The sequence below is a fragment of the Arvicola amphibius genome, chromosome 9, assembly GCF_903992535.2.
Source record: "Arvicola amphibius chromosome 9, mArvAmp1.2, whole genome shotgun sequence".
Lineage (NCBI taxonomy): Eukaryota > Metazoa > Chordata > Mammalia > Rodentia > Cricetidae > Arvicola > Arvicola amphibius.
This window is the reverse complement of record NC_052055.2, coordinates 42,076,156-42,094,196: the sequence shown is the minus strand read 5'-3', so window position 1 is coordinate 42,094,196 and position 18,041 is coordinate 42,076,156. Positions and strand designations below refer to the sequence as shown.

At 54.2% G+C, this 18,041-nt stretch overlaps 1 protein-coding gene across 3 annotated transcripts in view; it reads left to right on the top strand.

Annotated features, from left to right (window-relative positions):
• Scube1 (signal peptide, CUB domain and EGF like domain containing 1) overlaps nt 1–18,041 on the top strand; it is a 117,357-nt gene that overhangs the window by 72,716 nt on the left and 26,600 nt on the right. For 2 of the 3 annotated variants that reach the window (XM_038342917.1, XM_038342916.1), the window contains one exon: nt 14,158–14,274. In XM_038342917.1, coding sequence (XP_038198845.1) covers nt 14,158–14,274 — 117 coding nt within the window. Of the gene's footprint in view, nt 1–2,046; nt 2,137–14,157; nt 14,275–18,041 lie in introns of all 3 variants that reach the window. The other variant, XM_038342915.1, reaches the window with a different exon arrangement.

Here is an 18,041-nt window from a genome sequence, read left to right as displayed (position 1 = left end):
TAGCACGTGGCTCACCGTGAGGGTGGAGGTGTGCACCCTGTGTGGGGCATGCGTGCTTGGGACTGCTTCTCATTCTGGGATGGCGGGCTCTCCCTAGGATTCCTCACCCACCTGAGGTCCCTTCTCCCTCGGTAATGCTCTATCCCATCACCTCCTTGCTCCATGGAACCATGATTAGAACTCAGCTACTTCCTCCTTCTGGGCCCACGTTCCCAAGGGCAGCTTGGACATTTGTAGTTATTTTATGCAATAATTACTAATACGTTTTTTTTCTCCTGTTCAAAAACAACAGCAAGATTTTTTTTTTTTTTTAACTAAGAAAAAGGAATTTCAGAGTTTGGGCCCGAGGGTCTACTTGCTAGGACCCAAAATGAGTTGGTGGGATCACACTTGCTATTTCTTTGGAAAGGTCCCATTTCTTATGATCAACTTAGAGGGTGACTCAGAGGGGCTTTTGAGTGACAGAAAGGTGTTCGGTGAAGCCATGTACGCACACGCGTCCCAAAGCTGCTATCTTTTCCCATCCCCTGTCGCTGCTCCTTGGTGTCTTGGAAAACTGGGTGCTAGGCCGCTCAGGGATCCCAGGCCATCCCCTGTGTAGTCGGGGCTGTCCTGCTGCCTGTGGTGGCTCTCCCCAGCTCTGTGTGGCCTCTTCTCTCGGACAGCCATTTTTTTTATTTCATTTTACCTCATTCCCGCTGCTTCTCTTGTGATGGTCCCTGATTGCCTGTCTTGTCTGATAACTGACATTCGTTAATCATTCTTCAGAGCCAAAAGCCAAAACCAAACCAACCAATCACCAAAAAAAAAAAAAATTAATTAAAAAAAATTAAAAGCCAAACCAGGTCTCAGACCAGTGTCTCTATTGCAGCCTGATCCCATCTAGAACTTTCTGTCCTCTGACCTCTCTCCCTTCACTGTCCTGCCCAGAGCTCCTTCGAGCCACTCTGGCCTCCCCTCTGTCTTGTCTATTCAAGTCTCCCATGTCCAGTCGAGCCTGCCCTGCAGCCGCTGGACCAGCACAGACAACTGCCGGGCATCTGAACTCTAGCCCAGATCTAACCCTTATTGTCTGTGTCCACACTCCGTCCTTTCTCATCTTATTTTTATTTTTTAACGTCTGCTGCATGTGACAGTCCCTGCTTGGATCTCTTTCCCCGATCCCACATTTCCTGTTAGTCCCCTCTCATTAGAAACTAGTCCCTACCCATCTCCAGCCACTGTGGCCTCAACTCCTAGCCAGGATGAGAAACCTCCCGTCCTGCTTTCCTTTCTGTCACCGGTCCCAGCAAAGCATCTTGGCCCAGCTCCGTGCCCAGTGGCTGGAGGCTCCCCGGCTGGCCCGAGCCGTTTCCCTCCCGCACGCTCCCACAATGACTGACCCTTCTCTGCAGTCCCCTGTTGAGCACTTGAATGCTTAGCTCTGGTCCTCTAGACAAGCAGGCAACCAGTGCTGCCCAGATCCCCTGGATTTTCTGTCTGTCCATTGGGATCCCGTGTTCTCTGTGTATGTATGTGTACGGTTCTCTGTGAGTTTTTGTTCTTAATTTTGCATGAGTGGCAGCATCCTTGTAACAGGGCATCTGCCGTCCCAGGTATATCCATCACCAGACCTCGCAAACCTATCCCTTTGTCCTGTTGCTTTGTCCCGCACCTGCTCGAGCCTCAGGGACCTGTAACCGCTTCTCTCTGTGAGCCCATGGCATGCTCTCTGCTTCTGCATCTTCCACACAGGCTTCCTGCTGACCTCAGCCACATACCCTGCTTGGCGGCACACAGACCCTGCATCCCCACTGTGTCCAGGTTGTGTTGTGGCCATCTTTCTGGTCTGCATGCCATCCCTCCTACTCTTGCTTCCTCTTTGCTTCACCCTGAGCACACCCGCCTGAAAGTTCCTGGGATTAGCCCTTGGCGAGGGCACCGTGCTGGCCCAGCATGCTATGTTGGCTTTGTGTGCGCCACGCCAAGAGGCTGACTGTCTTGGGCCGCGGGAAGTGGGCTCTCATTAACCACCGGCTCCGTGTTTGTCCCTTACTTGTGTTCTAGAGAAGGATGAGGCTGCAATTGAGCGCTCTCAGTTCAATGCCACGTCAGTAGCTGATGTGGACAAGCGGGTGAAACGGCGGCTCCTCATGGGTAACACTTTTCTTCCACTTCCTTTGTTCTCCTTGCCCTTATGGGTGTGTGGGTGTGTGTGAATGAGTGCTGGCCTGGGGGGTGCTGGTGTGCGGTCTGTGTGTGTGTACATGCCAGCTTTGGGGAGTGTGAGAGCCTGGGTATGGATGTGTGACTGTGTGACTGTGTGGATGCCGGTGGGGAGGTATACCGCTGTGTGAGCCTGCATGTGTGCAAGCATGTGTGTGTGAGCATGAGGATGTACGTCCATGTGCTATGGGGGCTCCGTGTGTTGTATGTGAATGTGGGGAGGCTCTACTGCAGAAGGGAACTCATTATTTTCCTTTTTAAATTTTTTTTACCCTCCATAAAACACATTTATTTCTTTGTTTGTATATTATAGCAAAGAACCCAGTACCCTATGTGGTTCCCTGAGTACATGAACCTCCTCCACTCACTCAGAAACCAACATGTACATTAGGCTCCTGGGTCAGAGTGTCACATAGACTCAGTGGCCACTGGGACTTCTGTGCAGCATGGTCCTATGACCTTACTCTGGGAGTATCGGGGAGGCCTGCTGACGAGGCCACTGCTAGACAAGCCCAAGGAGAAAGGGAAGAGAAGGAGGAGCGAGGGACCACTCTCAACAACAGAGTAGAGACAAGACAAGGCTCTGCCTCTGCATCCCCTCCTTTTCCTACCCATCAGAGGGGCCCCCGGTTCTGGGTTGCTGGCCTGTAGCTGGCCCCTCCTGAGCACAGCTGCCGCCACCAGGGTTGTCACAAGCTGCTCAGAGGCACTGTTAGGCTCATCCAAGCTTGGTAACCATACAATTGTGTATAAGAGTCCCTAGTTCTGGGAAGGATACACTGAGACTCCCTCGTTACCCTGCATTGCTGAGCACCGTGAGGGATCATGGCCGGGGAGGGGTGGTCCTGGAGGTCGGAGCCTGACGGTCTTGGAGAGGTCTTCTTATGTGGAGGCCCCGGCTGGAAAGCACATGAATTCCCAGGAATTCTCTCCGAAATAGGCCCCTGTGAAGGGAGTTGGGGTACTCTAGGACTCTAGCCCCCAGCTGGTTGCCAACCTCCAGTGAGGCAGGACAGCTCCCAGGTGATGTTAGTAGATGCAAGGCCTGGAGAATAGCAGAGGTAACCGTCCCTGTTTTGTTTCATGCTTATCAGGGCACACTTGGACATCAGAGCCAGGCCATGTGTGGAAAGGAAGGGGATATGTGATAGTCAGGAAAGGGAAGAAGAATTGAGTCAAGGGTTAGCCTCAGAGATAGTGTGCCAGCTTACTGTCCTGGGAAATTCTAAACCTGGAGGTGGCTTGGTCCCTCTAGGGTCCCAAGCTGAGAGGGAGGGAGGACAGGACAAAGGACAGCATCTGGCAATAGAAGAAGAGCATGGGGGACAGGAAATTTCATGACAGGCCAGATCTTGGGCCATATGGCTGCTTAGATTGTGTCTCTGACCCCAGACCCGACCAGCTCTCCTCCAGAGGACCAAGGTGAAGGTGTGATGTGAGAGAAGATGGGGCCAAGGCCCTGAGTATTCAGAGTTCACTGGAGCCAAGGGCATCCATCTTGTTGTCACATAGCTGTCAAGATGACCCCACAGGTTTCTTCAAGCCCTGAAGCCATTGTGGATGGGGTCTATTTGGGGAATGAGAAATCCGGGGGCAGGGGGTGCACCCCTCAGGAAGCAATGGTGAGGGAGTGGCTCTCCCCACCCCACACTTCCTACCTTGCCTCCCTCTGGTTTTCTGTGCTCTGTACAGAAATGAGCGAGCTGATTCTCAGGCCAGGAGAACCTCCTTTCCCTGTGGGTGCCCAGTGCCATAAATCCCTCTGGCAGTGGCTTCTCATCATGAGCTCCACAATGGAGGTGCAGGCTTGAGACCACACCTCTGACTCTAGCTGTTAGAACCAGGAACTCTCCAAGAGAGATTCCATGCCCTGACCATAGAGTCCACATCTCTTAGATGCCTACACGTCCACTATCAACCTCACAGTTGTGAGCCAGAGCCAGGGAACATATGAAAGTCCAGCAGACACAACACAGAGAGAGACTTAAAGCCCCGGGCACTTGTCAGTCTCTAATCCTCTCAGTTCCTTCTGGGGACCTACCTACTCTTTGCCTGAACTGTGTGATTTTGACTACAAGGGTCCCAGTTTAGAGCCTAGAAGTGAGCCAGTCTTGACTCAAGTCTGTAGCATCATTCATGCAAAGGTGTTGGTAGCTTCTCAGGCTCAGAACCCCACTTCTGGGAGCACCAGGCAGGGCAGGGATGGTCAGCTGACCCTGGGGGAAAACATGTAGTAGAGGGAGGCCACAATGCTCACTTAGGACAGAGGTGGCTCTGTTCCTGGTGGGACAGCAGGGTGCTACCCCATTGGCTGAGGGAGAGGAGGAAGCCATCCTTATCCTTCTGGAGGGAGTGAGGAGAGATACTTCAAGAGACCTGGGAGGAACTAGAGTCTATTCAGACAAAACAGTCTAAGGAGGCCTCCCAGAACAGGGTCTTTAACAGGGTCCTGTCAGCCATGGCCTTCTTGCCTTGTGGTTCTGAGTTATGGCTGAGAGGACCCTCTGTTAAGGCAGAGGCCACAGCGGTTTCTCTCATTGATCCAGCCCAGGGCCCCAAGTCTTCCTGCCCATAGTGGAAGCTCCAAAGGCAGTCCCACCATATGAGACATACTGAGCAGTGTGAGCTACGGCGCCCCCTCAGTCCTTGCAGTGGTACCCACCTTTCCTGACTGCCTAGTGTCTTCAAACCCTCTGCCCGAATTTTCCCTCCTCTACAGTGCTGTTCCCTTGAGTACCCACAGGCCCAGAGGTATCTGTGCCACACTGGGAGTTCAGGACCTAAGTCCTGAGAAGGGAGTTAAACACAACTAGGGTAGTCTCCTGCAGGTGACCGAGTCCACAACCAGTCACCAGTCACAGAGCCTACCTGAGGCTCAGCAGCTGTTCAGGTTTTCATGGTTTTCCCGAAGGCACCAAGTAGCAGAACCTACAGCCTTGCCAGTGGGGTTCTGTGGGAGCCTACAGGAGAGCAGGATGCCTGGCCCTCTAGAGCAGTGACCCCAGCCTCGTACTCTGCCCAGGCTTCACTGAGAGCTGGAGCTGGCATGGTTGATGGATAAGGACATGAGGGAGGGAGGAGCTGAGAAACTTCCTCCCTGGACTGTCCTAGCTGACTCTGCGCCTGTCGCCTGACCCTTTGAGGCCCGCGTTCCTCTGCTTCCTCTTGGAGTCTGTCCATGAGTAGATTCTCAGTATTTATAGATGTCAGAACCAATAGATACTGCCTGGTCTGAGGCAGGGGGGGGTCTTGGGTTTACAGGGATAGGAATCCCCCCCCCAAGCCTTACCTGTCCTTCTTTACTTGAAGGTCCCTCCTCATAAACGTTCCCACTGATGGCCAGAATTTAGGTCCGGCCCCAACATCCATGATTATCTTCATCAGCAGCCATTGTACAGGCCAGAGGTGCCTGGACCTGGAAGAGAGGTGAAGACTTTGACCCTGAGGCCAGCCTGTGAGGGAGTCACACCTGCCAGGGATATTTCTTAGCTCCCCCACCCCTGCCCCCGCAGAGACGTCTGTGAACTGGGAATTGCACAGCGTGTCCTCACTAGAGCGGTCATGAAGATGGTATGAGCCCACCTGGAAAAGGCACCTAGCATGGCACCTGAGCCATACACAGCACTTACCAGTGCCAGCTGTTGGTATAGGTGGCCAGGGTACAAACCCAAGTGTAAGAGACAGCCAGGAATTTGTCAGGCGAGCAGGCAAGGTGGAGCCATCATTGCGCTTGGCCCTGTCCTTCTCCCCTAGCCCTGTCTCCCCTGCTCTGTCCCTGTCCTCCCACCTGGATGCCCCTTGTCTCTCTGGGTATAACCTCTTCCTGTCCTGGGCGCCCTGCCTCAGTGGGTCCTACTCACCACCATCACTACCCAGTGCCACTTTGGGTGGTCCTGCCTGACAAGGCTACCCCGGTCTCGCAGCCCTCACTCACCTTCCCTATGTCCTCATTCACACCCCTACTCTGCCCCAACTATGTGTCCCTTCCCTGCTAACAGGGCCTAGCTGCCCACAGAACTCCAGAAACCGGACACCATTGAAAAGGATTGGGTGACCAAAAGCTACACCCAGCCGTCAGATGGAGCCCACACGTGGCTAGCTAGTCATCTGGGTCCCTGTCTAAGGCCTGAGTCCCTCCCTTATTTGGTCATACATACATCTGGCCCTGATAGGAGTTAAGTGAATGGCAATCTGGCTGTTAAAACAGAGTGGGCAAAGGTGCAGGGTCCTGGCAGGGTTTATCAATGGAAAAAAAAAGAAACCTTCTGGCTGCCCCCAGGTAGAGAAACTGGAGCTTGTAATGTAGGAGCCACACAAAGCTACAGAAGCAGCACTTTTGGAACTGGTGACCAAGCCTGACTGGAGGACCCTCGGCTGAGGGATAGCATCACTGAGGAGTGAGCCTCACAGAGAGAAGGCAGCCCTGCCTTAGGTCCTCTTCTCCCATGTCCCCATGTCCCCATGTCCCACCCATCATAGTGGAGCCAGACACTTCGACACTCAGATGCTCCTAGGCTTAGCCCTTCCAGAGATTTTTCTGTCCTGGGCCTGTGCCCGCTTCTCATTGCCCTGCCACAGCTCTCTCCCTAGAGGCTCAGCCTCCTCCTCCCTGACTCTCATCTCACTGGTGCTTAGCTGCAGGCACAACCATCTTCCCTGGCATGAACCGTACCTCTTTCCTCAGCTCCTTGTTCCCCTCAGAATCTGATCCGTGTGCCACCCCCCACCTTCTGAAGTATGACCTCAGAGCCCTCTGCCATTAACCACACTGCCCATCTCTGACTCCTGATGTACTCAAGTGTCTCTGTATATCTGCATGCCGCAAATGGAAGGTTCCAGAAAAAGAGGCACAGCCCTCCTTCACCCCAATCTAGTGAGCCTGAATGTAGAAACAGACAAACCCATGAGGCTCTTTCCTCCAAGCCTACCTAGAAGCTGTCTTCTCCCTATGGGAAGGGTGTGGCCTGTGCCCCTAGCTACAGTTCCCCTTCTGCTTTTAGTCCCCTGGAACGGAGTGTGCAGGCCAGAGCAGGCAGGCAGTTTCTCAAGTTTTTCTCAAGCAGGGTTCTGAGACTGACGTGGGTAAAGTCACAGGGGCGAGGGCAGGGAAGAGCTTCATGTTACGCCTCCAAGATGGAGCTTGTTGCTAAGGACGTGTGTCTGTTTTAACAGTGTGGAGCCCCATGGTTAGACAGAAGTCCAGTCACACAGCAGGGGTCCTCATTCGAATTCATTCGGCCCAACTTCTACAGTCTGCTATGACTGTCATTTTATTTTGGTTTTCCAGGCACCCACCAGGGCCATCTCACATCCCTGAGCTTCACTTTCCCTTGTGGCTAGGCTGGGGTGAGGACTGTGTCCCCCACAGGAACTTGGAGGAGCTCAAAGAAGCCCCGTGGCCCTGTGTGTAGCCCAGAGCAAGTACTCAGTTACAGGCCTTTCTGTCTTCTCAGTGTTTCCACTTGGCCAGGTCTATGAAATGCCAGTGGGGAATCAAACCTGAGGTAGGCACAGTGGTAAGGAGAGAGACCCAGGGCCTTGCCTGGCCTTGGTCAGCTCTTACTGCTAGGCTGGTGGAACTAACCCGAAGAAGCACGGGATTACCAAAGATCAGCCAGGAACCCGATCTGAACTCCTCCAGGAAGGCGATCACCCCAGGGGCTCACAGCCTGGGAGAGCAAGGGTAAGCTGCCTTGCGTAGAGGTTTGTGTCCGACACCACAGATTGGTCTAGTCCAGGGGTCATTTTCCTAGAGCAGCCATGACATCTGAACCAGAGCTTTCCCTCTGTGAAGCAGCCTCTTGGCTAACACAGGTGTCTAGCAGCACACGCAGTTCCTCTACTCACGCACTGTGGCTCTGTCCGCTTGTGCATGCTCAGGCAAGGGCACGCTCAGTGAGTGTTAGCTGCTGCTGCTGCTTGGACTCCTCACAGAAAGGCTGGGTCACCTAGCTAGAGGACAGCCCCGCATAGACAAAGGGCTCGTACCCAGATACTCACCAACTGTGTAACCTGGAAGATTACACAGATCCAGATGTTCACCAGCTGTATGACCTGCCTGGGTTCTTCCCTGAGCCGTGCATATGAATAGACAAGTTATTGCCCCTCCCCCACCTTCCCTTCTGGGGGCTGACTGGGGAACTCTAGAGAAAGGCTTCCTGGGAGCATCCTCTGTCTCCCCGGAACCTGAACCTCATAGCTAGGGAAAAAGAGCAGGAAGACAGGGACAGGCTTGTGTCCTGAGGTCACTGTTCCTGCCTCCTGGCCTTAGGAAAAGCCTCCATTGTCCTTTCTTATAGATAAGGAGTCTGTCTTCCTGCAGGCTGTAGTCTGTCAGGTTGTCCTCTGGCTCCTTCCAGTTCTTTCTGCAGACCTGTAGGGCCCCTATCCCCAAGGTGGGTTCTGCTTCCCCAACAACCATGTAAGCATCCTAACCCTTTCAGGTGCATGCAGCTCTTCCCTGGCACTCCCACAATCCCTAGAGTCAAGAGCCCTCAGGACTCTAGAATACAGTCCCTCTAATAGGAGTTTGTCTCACTAGGGTCTGAAGGATGGGACCTGCACAGCCAGGCCACTATCAACAAGAGCCTCACGGCCCTCACCACCACCAGGCTGTGTTAGGAAGAGAGTCCAGGGAGCACCATGACTGCCTCTGAGGTCTGCTGGACCCTTTGAGCAATATGGCTACAGGGGCCTGCCGGCCTCAGTCCTGAGCAGTACCGGCACTAAATGGGCAGCCTTCTTTCCTGCTTCCCCTGGGGACCCAGTCCTAGCCTTTCCAAATTCCCCATTTCATTGTGCGGAGTCTTTCCCTGTGCCTTGCCCCACCCCATGCATGCACTGTGCAGCTCCCTGCTAAGTGACAGGACAACAGAGAGACCTTGCTCATTAAGCCCAGCATAATGACAGATCCAAAGCTGTCCACGTGATACCAATGACAGCTGAACTTGAGATGTCCTCAGTGGAGACAGAAGAGAAGAGACCAGAGTGATGGGAGCTGGGGCAGGGTCAGCAGTGAGCTGAGGGGAGAGGGTCAGAGGTCAGTCAGTATAGAGATGGAGAGGGCCAGTGGCCGACTCCTTCACAGCTGCTTCAGCCAGTTCTAGAGGCCGAAAGGCAGATGGGCCCACCCTGACTGAGGCCTATACAGATGCCACCAGGGCTTGGGGCAGCTTCCTATCAGGGTCCTGTCTTCAAGGGATAAGGCAGATGCTAGGTTTGGGGCCCTCAGTGAGGCCAGGCACATACAAATAGGAACCAGCATTCTAGAGAGAGGAGTCAGGTCTCTGCCTAAAAGCCCCCAGTCTGCAGGAGCAAAGTCTGGCATATGGGCCAGTGGGCTTCCCCAGCTCTTTTGTTAAGTTGTTATAGTGCTCTGGCCAGCTGCCTCTTGTTTGGGCCTAAACCCTGGGTTGCTCTCATTACCCCAGCTTCATCTCCCCTAGGAAGCATCTGACTCCTGTTAGTTGTCTCTGTGGCTCTTCCCTCATTGCCAAAGAACTGTTTTTAGGGCCTCTACACTACCCACCAGATTGGGGTGTCTATGAGACCAGGGTTGGGTTCCAAGTACATCTGTCCAGCTTAGAGTCACTCAGAAAGGGTTATTTTTATTATTTCTATTGTATGTGCATTGGTGTTTTGCTTACATGTATGCCTGTGTCAGGGTGCCATATACCCTGGAACCAGAGTTACAGACAGTTGTGAGCTGCCATGTGGGTACTGGGAATTGAATCCAGGTTCTCTGGAAGATCAGCCAGTGCTCTTAATGTCTGAGTCATCCCTCCGATCTCTCAGGAAAGGATTATTACATGATTCAGCCATGGACAGGGCACCCTGGACTCCATGTGCCGAGGTCTGAAACTTGGCACCAAGAGTAAAGCAGTCACAATTATAGACCAGCCTGTTAAGCACACCTCTGGCCCTTGTTTCTAGGCCATTCAAACACCACATGGTAAATAGTCCGTCTCTGAGCAGATAAGGGTCCAGTCTCCATGTACAAAGGGGCTTCCCATGCTTACACGGTCCATGGGCACATGGAACCAGTCTGACTGCCCAGTTCAAGCTGATCCTCACTTGGGTAAGACTGTCCTTCAGGGAACATGCTGATCAATGGTGGTGCCAGCCTGCAGAGCCTGCACAGGGGCTGCTCCCAGACAGCAGGTCTTCTGCCTTTGCAGAATCATGGCACCATGGGTACAGACTTCTACCTGCCTGGGGCCATCACCCTGCTTCCTCACTGAGACACCCTGGGAACCGGTCATCAAAGCCCCACTCCTGGACTAGTCCTGTTCGCATGGCTGTGTGAGCATGCCAGCTCCTTGGATGGTTATATGATCTGGAAATCCTAAATCATTTTTTAACACAGGCCCCCTCATTACTTCTCACTGAGCCACAAGTGGGGTGAGTTTGTTCCCACCCAAACAAACTCCTTCAGAGCCTTAGTTCTGTCTGCGAAAGGGACAGGTTTGTTTTCGTTTGTTTGTTTGTTTTGAACTGTTGTGCGCTCTTCTTAGAGTAGTGGAAGAGAGGGTGCCTCTGGAGGGTGGTTTTCTTGCAGGAGAGATGGGGCAGCCATTAGGAAGAGCCCTGTAGTTCTCAGCTGGAGCCAGGGCACAGAGAGAGATGGAACTCACAGGATCACAAATGGACTTGACTCTGACCCTTGAGAAAGCCCTCTTTCCCTTAAACTCCAGCATCAGCCTCACAGTTCTGGTGGACAGACCCAGGCCTTCCCCGGGCTGGCTTGTACACCATCCCCAGCTCAGGGACTGGGATGGGCACCCGAGAAGGCCACTAGGGTGGTGAGAAACAGAGGAGCCCAACCCCTGGAATAGCCTGCTACAGGCTCCAGACCTCATCTACCACCCACTGGAAAGAGGAATACTTTCCAAGTTTCTCTGAGACAGTAGTGGCCAACCATCAGATCTAGGCGGCCTCCTGTCTCGGGAGGCAGAGGTAAGGCTGTTTGCAAGGTCCCTGGAGATGAGAGCTGTGCAGTCCTCCACTGCTGATGAAGCCGTCAGCAGTACCCAGGGGCTTCTGGTTGGAAATTATTCTAGAGACAGGATGCTCAGTCTCACCCTGCCAGCCAGTGCCCCACAGGGCACCTTCTGGGTTCTGCACGTATTACATTTTGTAGTACCCCTCACCCAGAGCAATATGGCTGAGGTGGGGAAAGCAGAAGTGATTTCTTTGTCCAACAGGAGGGCAGAGGGCCCATGGAGGCCAGGCTGGGCACCAAACTTCTTAGGGAATGGTCTCCTAAGAGCTGCTTAGAACAAGGCGGGCTGTGACATCATAGGACAGTGACAGCATGGCCACAGTAAAGATAGAGCCAGCAGTTGCGAACTATGAGGAAGCAGTTTGACCAGGTCCCAAGGGAGGTGGGGGAGAGGCTCAGACTCAATGGACTGAATAGAAAAGCATTCCTAGAGTAGGGAGCTCCCTGGCTAGGGAAAACAAGGACAGTTGGGAGTAGTGTCTAGCCACATGTGTGACTGTACAAGCCCCTGGAACTGGTCTGGCAGAGGCAGGATAAAGGACATTACGTAGAACCGTGTGCCCAGGGAGCTGTGTGTTCAGTTTAGTCCAGCCAAGCAGATGCCAGTCACCGCTGCCACTAGGCCTGTGCATCTGGGCCTAGGCTGTGCATTCAGGAAGTGAGGTTCAAGAACTGAGAAGGCAGGGATGTGAGACACGGGGGGCGGGGCTGGTCTCGTGATCATTGTAATGAGGTGCTGTGGACTCGGGGGCTGGCCCCCAAGAACAGACACAGAGGCCTTCCTGGTCACTGGGGACTCAGAGCCTGAAGCTGGTGCATCAGCCGTTGGCTGGGACAAAGCAAGGAGGACTTTTAGCCTGGCATGGGAGAGAATGACTTGCAGTGGGGGTGAAAGAATGGGTGACCACTATGCCAGAACCCAGCTCCTCATCTTAGCCTCAGTCCACCCAATGAGCAGATGGGGCCAGCAGGTCCCCAAGGCCTCCTTAGTTAAATTCCAAGTCCTGTCAAAGGGAAAGGAGGAATCACAAACGGTTAGGTTTGGTTCCCAAGAGCACAGTTCCTAATGCCTAAACCCCACCCCTACCATCAGAGAGGTCCAGGGCCCACCCAGCTCCAGCTGTTATCACTTGCCCCCCTCCCCCACAGTCCCCCGTCATTGAGCTGTAATTACCCACACTTCAGAGACAGGTAGCGTTTCTGCTCCTCTCTAGAGGGCTGTCCCACATGAAAGGCTGGCAGGCTCTCAGCTGGGGTGGGTGGCAGGATTCCCCCTCTGGTTTAACCCCAGAAAAGGAAACATTAGGTGAGCACCACCCAGGTCCGCACCTGGGCCTCATGACTTTAAAGTGGAGAGCTTATTTGATCTTCACCTTAGCCCTGGGGTGGGGGGGGGCTCGTCTCCTCACTCCCCAGGTGAGGGACTGCCTTCTACCTTACCATCCTGCCCCACTGAATGCATCTGTGTGGAGATGAGAGGGTACACATAGGCTACAAACCAGTTAGAACCGGTCCGTGCTGGCATAGGGGCCCACCTGCCTAAGTGTGAGGAAGATTGGTCTTCTCTATGCCTGGAATTCAGAGGCGTGCGTTGGAGAGAGGGCTTGGACCATGAAGGATAAGGAAATAGATTGTGAACACCACAGAGAAACCCACTCACAGAAACTTCCCATTCCTGGCTGGAGGTGCTAGCCTGAATCTCAGAGAAGCTAGCCAAGAGGAGTGTTGGGAGAAGGATGTCTGCTTTTAGTGGCAACCACAGCTTCTCCAGGATGGTCGTGGCTAGTAGTGATGCTGGCCTTGAGAAAGAAGCTGTCCTTGGCACTGGCTAGCCTCTGCAGATAGTGACGCGCACCACTGCAACCTAGCAGACACAACCCACTTGTGCTTGCATGCACACAAGGATATTAGGCTTCTGTCCTCTCCTGGCACCCGTACCCTCTCTGGGGCCAAGTTCAAAGGCAAGATACCATGGATCTGATGGAGTTAGCCACGTGGTACCCAAGAGTCTCCCTTCATCCCTTCACTCAGGCTCCTTCCCAAAGTCTTTGCAGAGAAGACCCAGGCCATTTTCAGAATTGAGTGAGAACCTTCCGAGGAAGCAGACATAGCCAGGCATCAGGCGAAGCGAGGTAGAGGCATGAGGGTAATGCGGGTCGTGGAGATGGGCACTCAGTGGTGCTCTCCCGCCCCCACAGTAAAGGGTCAGAGAAGCCCACTCCCACGGGTGCTGTTTCCCACAAAGCAAGCTTTCCAGGTGCTCATGAAGAAAACCAGGTGAGGTCTGGGAGAGTGGCGGGCGAGCCACCACGTCCTGGAGAGCCAGCTCTGCCCGTCTCCTGTGGGCCTGCAGAGGCTCACTCTCACCCCACAGCAGCTCCGGTGACCTCCATTATGCCCCCAGCCACTCTGGCCCCTTTGAATTTTGCAGAAGGAGGGGAAAAAAAGCACTAGGCAGGCTTCAAGCGGACGAAAACCAGACGCTTTGGCAAATGGTTCAGCGAGAACAGATGTGAGGCTGGGAAGGTCCCCGGCTTGATGGACGGTGTGCAGTCCTATGGCCAGGCCGGAAAGCCATTTCACACCAGGCTGGGCTTAGGAGCCCCCATGCCTTCTGACAGCCACCAAAAGGACTGGGCGTCTGAACCCAAGCAGGGCAAAGATTTAGAACCACCACACAGTAGTTGCTAGGCTGGTCTCAGCACCGATCCTAAGAGCGAGCCTCCCTCCCCCCCCCCCCCCCCCCCCATTGTGAGTCATCTTTACCCAAGAACAGCCCTAAGTTGTTTGCAGACATTTCTTTGGGAACAATACTGGCTCAGGAAGTATCCCAGCAGATGAAACTTGAACCTAGATCCCTGCTGTTACTGATGGGAAAAGATGGTAGCTGGTTCCGGGGAAAACTGAGCAACTCTTGTCCTCCGTCCCCTCCCTCTCCCTCCACTCCCCAGAGACATGTGCAGTGAACAACGGAGGCTGTGACCGGACGTGCAAAGACACTGCCACGGGTGTGCGCTGCAGCTGCCCAGTCGGATTCACGCTGCAGCCGGATGGGAAGACGTGCAAAGGTCAGCACACGGGCTGCGTTGGTACCGCCCTGCCCGGCCCCAGAATGTCCATATGGTCCTACATCTGGGCCCTGTTAACCAGGCTGGAGGGCAGAGGGATGAAGGCAGTTGGCAGCCACAGGAGTGATTGTCAGAGATGATAAGAACAAGAAGAGTCCCCAGCAGGGACTCTTGTGTACTGTGGCACACCTGTGGTGTCCTGGGTCAGGAAGGTCCTGATGCATTAGAATTTGCCTGTGGATTCAGAACTGACAGAAACCACAGCAGAGCATTCTGGACCTTCAGCTCTAGGAATAGGGGTATGGTGTGTGGCCCGACCCCTGGCCTTCAGTTGTACGGCCTTTAGTGTCCCGCTGGTAGGGACATCTTGGTACAGGGCATGCATCTTGGTGTGTCATTACCACAAATGTATAAGGGGACCTCAACCAAAGGCAAAGGGACTTTATTTGGCATAGAAATTGAGGAGTCTGGAGGTGAGACTGAAGATGGCTGAGGCGGAAGGTAAGTCTGCCTTGCAGCTACGCAAAAGAGAAGGCGGGGTGAAGCTCCCACTGTTTCCCTCAGAGCCCATGATGCCACAGTAAGCCAGCCATATGATTATGGTACCCCAGGCTAGCAGAGGGTTGATCCGGGCTTTGCTGTACCCTCTGATGCATAGGCTGACCCTCGACATGAGGGCTGTGTAGAGCTCTGTTCCTGTGAGGAGCCCAGGGTGGTCAAGAACAGAGAAATAGAGACCAGCTGCTCACCTCTGGGAGCCAACTTATCCTGCCAGCAAGGGCCATGTGGTCTGCGAGGAGAGGCCGCTGCCCCACCCCATGCTAGTAGCCCACACCATGTTGTGTTCTGTACTCCATTTGGGGGAGATAGTTGTGAAGAAGATAGCATAGCCTTAGGCCCATTGGCTGGAGCTCCCAATCCTTGGCTTCCCATGGCTCCTCTCATGGGGGAAGTGGATATGGTTTGGGCCCTTTAACCAGGCTGGTCCGTCTTTACCCAGCCCTTTGAACAACACCTCCTCATAATCATGAGTCGCTCCTTGGGGCCCTTGCTCCCTCCTGACTTCTGGAGTGGGCCAACACACTCATGTAACACACCACACACTGAGGTGCTCTGGCTCCTGCTGGGCTCAGGTGCTGGGAGGAGGGGTACAGGGGTACAGTCAATCTCTACTGTAGAAATAACACGAGCATCTTGCCCATACATGAAGTCCTTACGAGCTGCAGGTGGAAGGTGGGGGGAGGGAACAGTGACCTTCACCAGCATAGGGGGCTGATAGCACTCAAGGGAATGTGGTCAGGCCCCAGTCAAGGTTAGGTAGGGTGGGCAGAGGTCCAGGTTGTCATTTTGAGATGGCTCCATGGCACTGCCTGGCCTCTGGCCTCTGGCCTCTGGGTAGAATCTAGAGGATCATCAAGGCTTCTGGTGACTTTGCTTGGGCCAGGTGACCACGGCAGGGGAGAAAGCAGAGTTGAGCTTGCCCTATAGACGCTACTAGCATCGAAAGGGTGGGGATTCGTGTGTAAGTGTCTAACGTGGCCATCATGACATCTTCAAGTCCCAGAAGCCAGGTGTCAACCACAGACCCCAGGGGTGGGATTTGTGGAGTTCTTGACTGTGGGCTAGGGAGTTCCCAGCAGGGCTCAGGGACCTGGACAGCACAAGCTAAGAGGGGATTCCTAGTGAGCCCGAGGGCCTGCCCTGGGGTTCTAGTTCACTAGTCAGGTGCACACTCTGATCTTGGCGAGGGTCCAGGGGACAATATCAAAGGGATGACTTCAAAGGTTCGGTGTTTTCTGAAATCCCAGAAGTCATCATCAGGCAAGACAGGTGGCTACAAGGGGGCGGTGACAGTTGGGAAACCCAGAGCAGAGAGCTCTGGGCCAGCTAGGGGTAGCAGAGCAGGTAGAAGCAGGTGAGAAGGTGAAGCATTTGCCTAAGCATGGGGGCCGAGGGCCTGGGAGTTTACCCCAGACTTAGCTCTGCTCTAGGCTGCCAACCCTAGGCACCCTGTTTGGTACAGTACCACTTTCTATCAGATGGCATCATTGCTTCTGATACTGAAACCCCTCTTCCACCATCTCCCAGAACAGCCTGGGAGAGCCCCCACCCACTGCCTGTTCTTTCTGCTCCTCCCACATGCCCTGGGCCAAGAAGGCCACCTGCCAGAACTTTCATCAAAGTGGGAAAGAAGGTATCCTCACCTGACTTGCAAGCCAGCCCAGACCAGCACATGGCTTCCCTCTGCACCCACCTGAAAACCCTCACTCATAGGCCCCACAGGTGGCCAGGTGGTGCCCATGGAATAGTAGAAGGAAGAGGGAGGGTGATGTGTGCATTCCTGTGGCTTACCCCCACTAGGACTCCCCTATACACATCAACCTGGACCCAGAGCCTCTGCCCTCAGCTCCCCCTACTGTCTTGGACTATTCACGACCACAGGTTCATCTCTTCACTTTGTAAACATTCTCAGGAAGTCCCCGGCCCTGGGGGCTTACCTCTGCTGTCCTCAGGCTCTCTCATGTCCCCAAGAACAGGATCCATGACAGGCCAGCTTCTCTAGGAGTGTGTGGTGGGCAAAGCCTTGCAGAGGCTCAGCAGGGAGAAGTGAGCAGCTGAGGCCAGCCCCAGCTGCAGAGGGAAGAGCTGTAGGAATCCAGGCCTTTATCCTGGGAAGCCAGAGGCCTCGGCACACTTGACAGACATCCCATGGAAGGTGGTACGAGTTGCCATAGCAGGGAGGGGGGCACAGGGTGGAAAGGAGAGGTGAGAGAAAAAGAAGTTGCACGCTGGACACTCATTGGAGGTTGAGAGCCATGTGAGGCCAAGAGCCCCCTACTAGATCCTGTGCTGGAGAGAGAGCACCTTTCCCACCACCTCCGTGGAGCTGGCTACACCAGCCTGAACTCTTTCTCATTCCGACCCTGTGGCAGCCCCTTCACTGACAGACTCAGGTGAGGAAGGGACAATAGGGACGTTCCAAAGGCCTGAGACACTCTTTGTGGGAGGGTCAAGAGTTCAACTCTGGGTAGCACCAGGGTTCAGGTGAGCAGGAGATGAATGGAGGGGCTCACAGAGGTGGACAGACATTCTTGAAGTGTTAGCCAGAAGCCCCACACTCTGGAGGAGAAAGCTCTCTATCGCTGGAAAATGTGACCCGAGGCCAACTGGCAAGCTTGCTCATGAGAGGCATGGGGTGAGGGGCATCATAAATGGCATGGGGTGGGCTCAGGGATCTGTCAGGTACTCACTAACCGCTGAAACAAAGACAGGTCAAGCTGACAGACAGGGAAGTGGGGCAGGGTCAGACCTCACTCACCTCACCGGAGGAAGCCTCACCACCTAGGCACTTCCTCCACCACACAGACTCCCCAGTAGGCAGCAAGCAGTGGCAGTGGCTTCTCAAGCGTACTGACACACCCACTAAGCCCCGGCACCTTGGAGATATGATTTTGTGTCATCCTCATGGTGTCTGTCCTATATCGTGGGACCCTTTTTATTGTCATCCTGGGATGGGGGCAGACAGCTCGCCCCATGTCCCCTGAGGCAGCATTGCTGCAGCCCCCACTCTTTCCAGAATGTTTGGGTAAAGGGGACATGGGAAGCATCACTGCCTCTGTTGATCCCTGAACCCTAAAACGAGGGCAACCAATCACAGGGGAAGCTAGGGACCTTGTGGAACCAGGGTTGAGTGATTTACCCAAGTTCTTCACACCTGTGCTCAACTGGGGGGACCAGAGGCACAGCCCTAGGCAATGAGCAGCAGG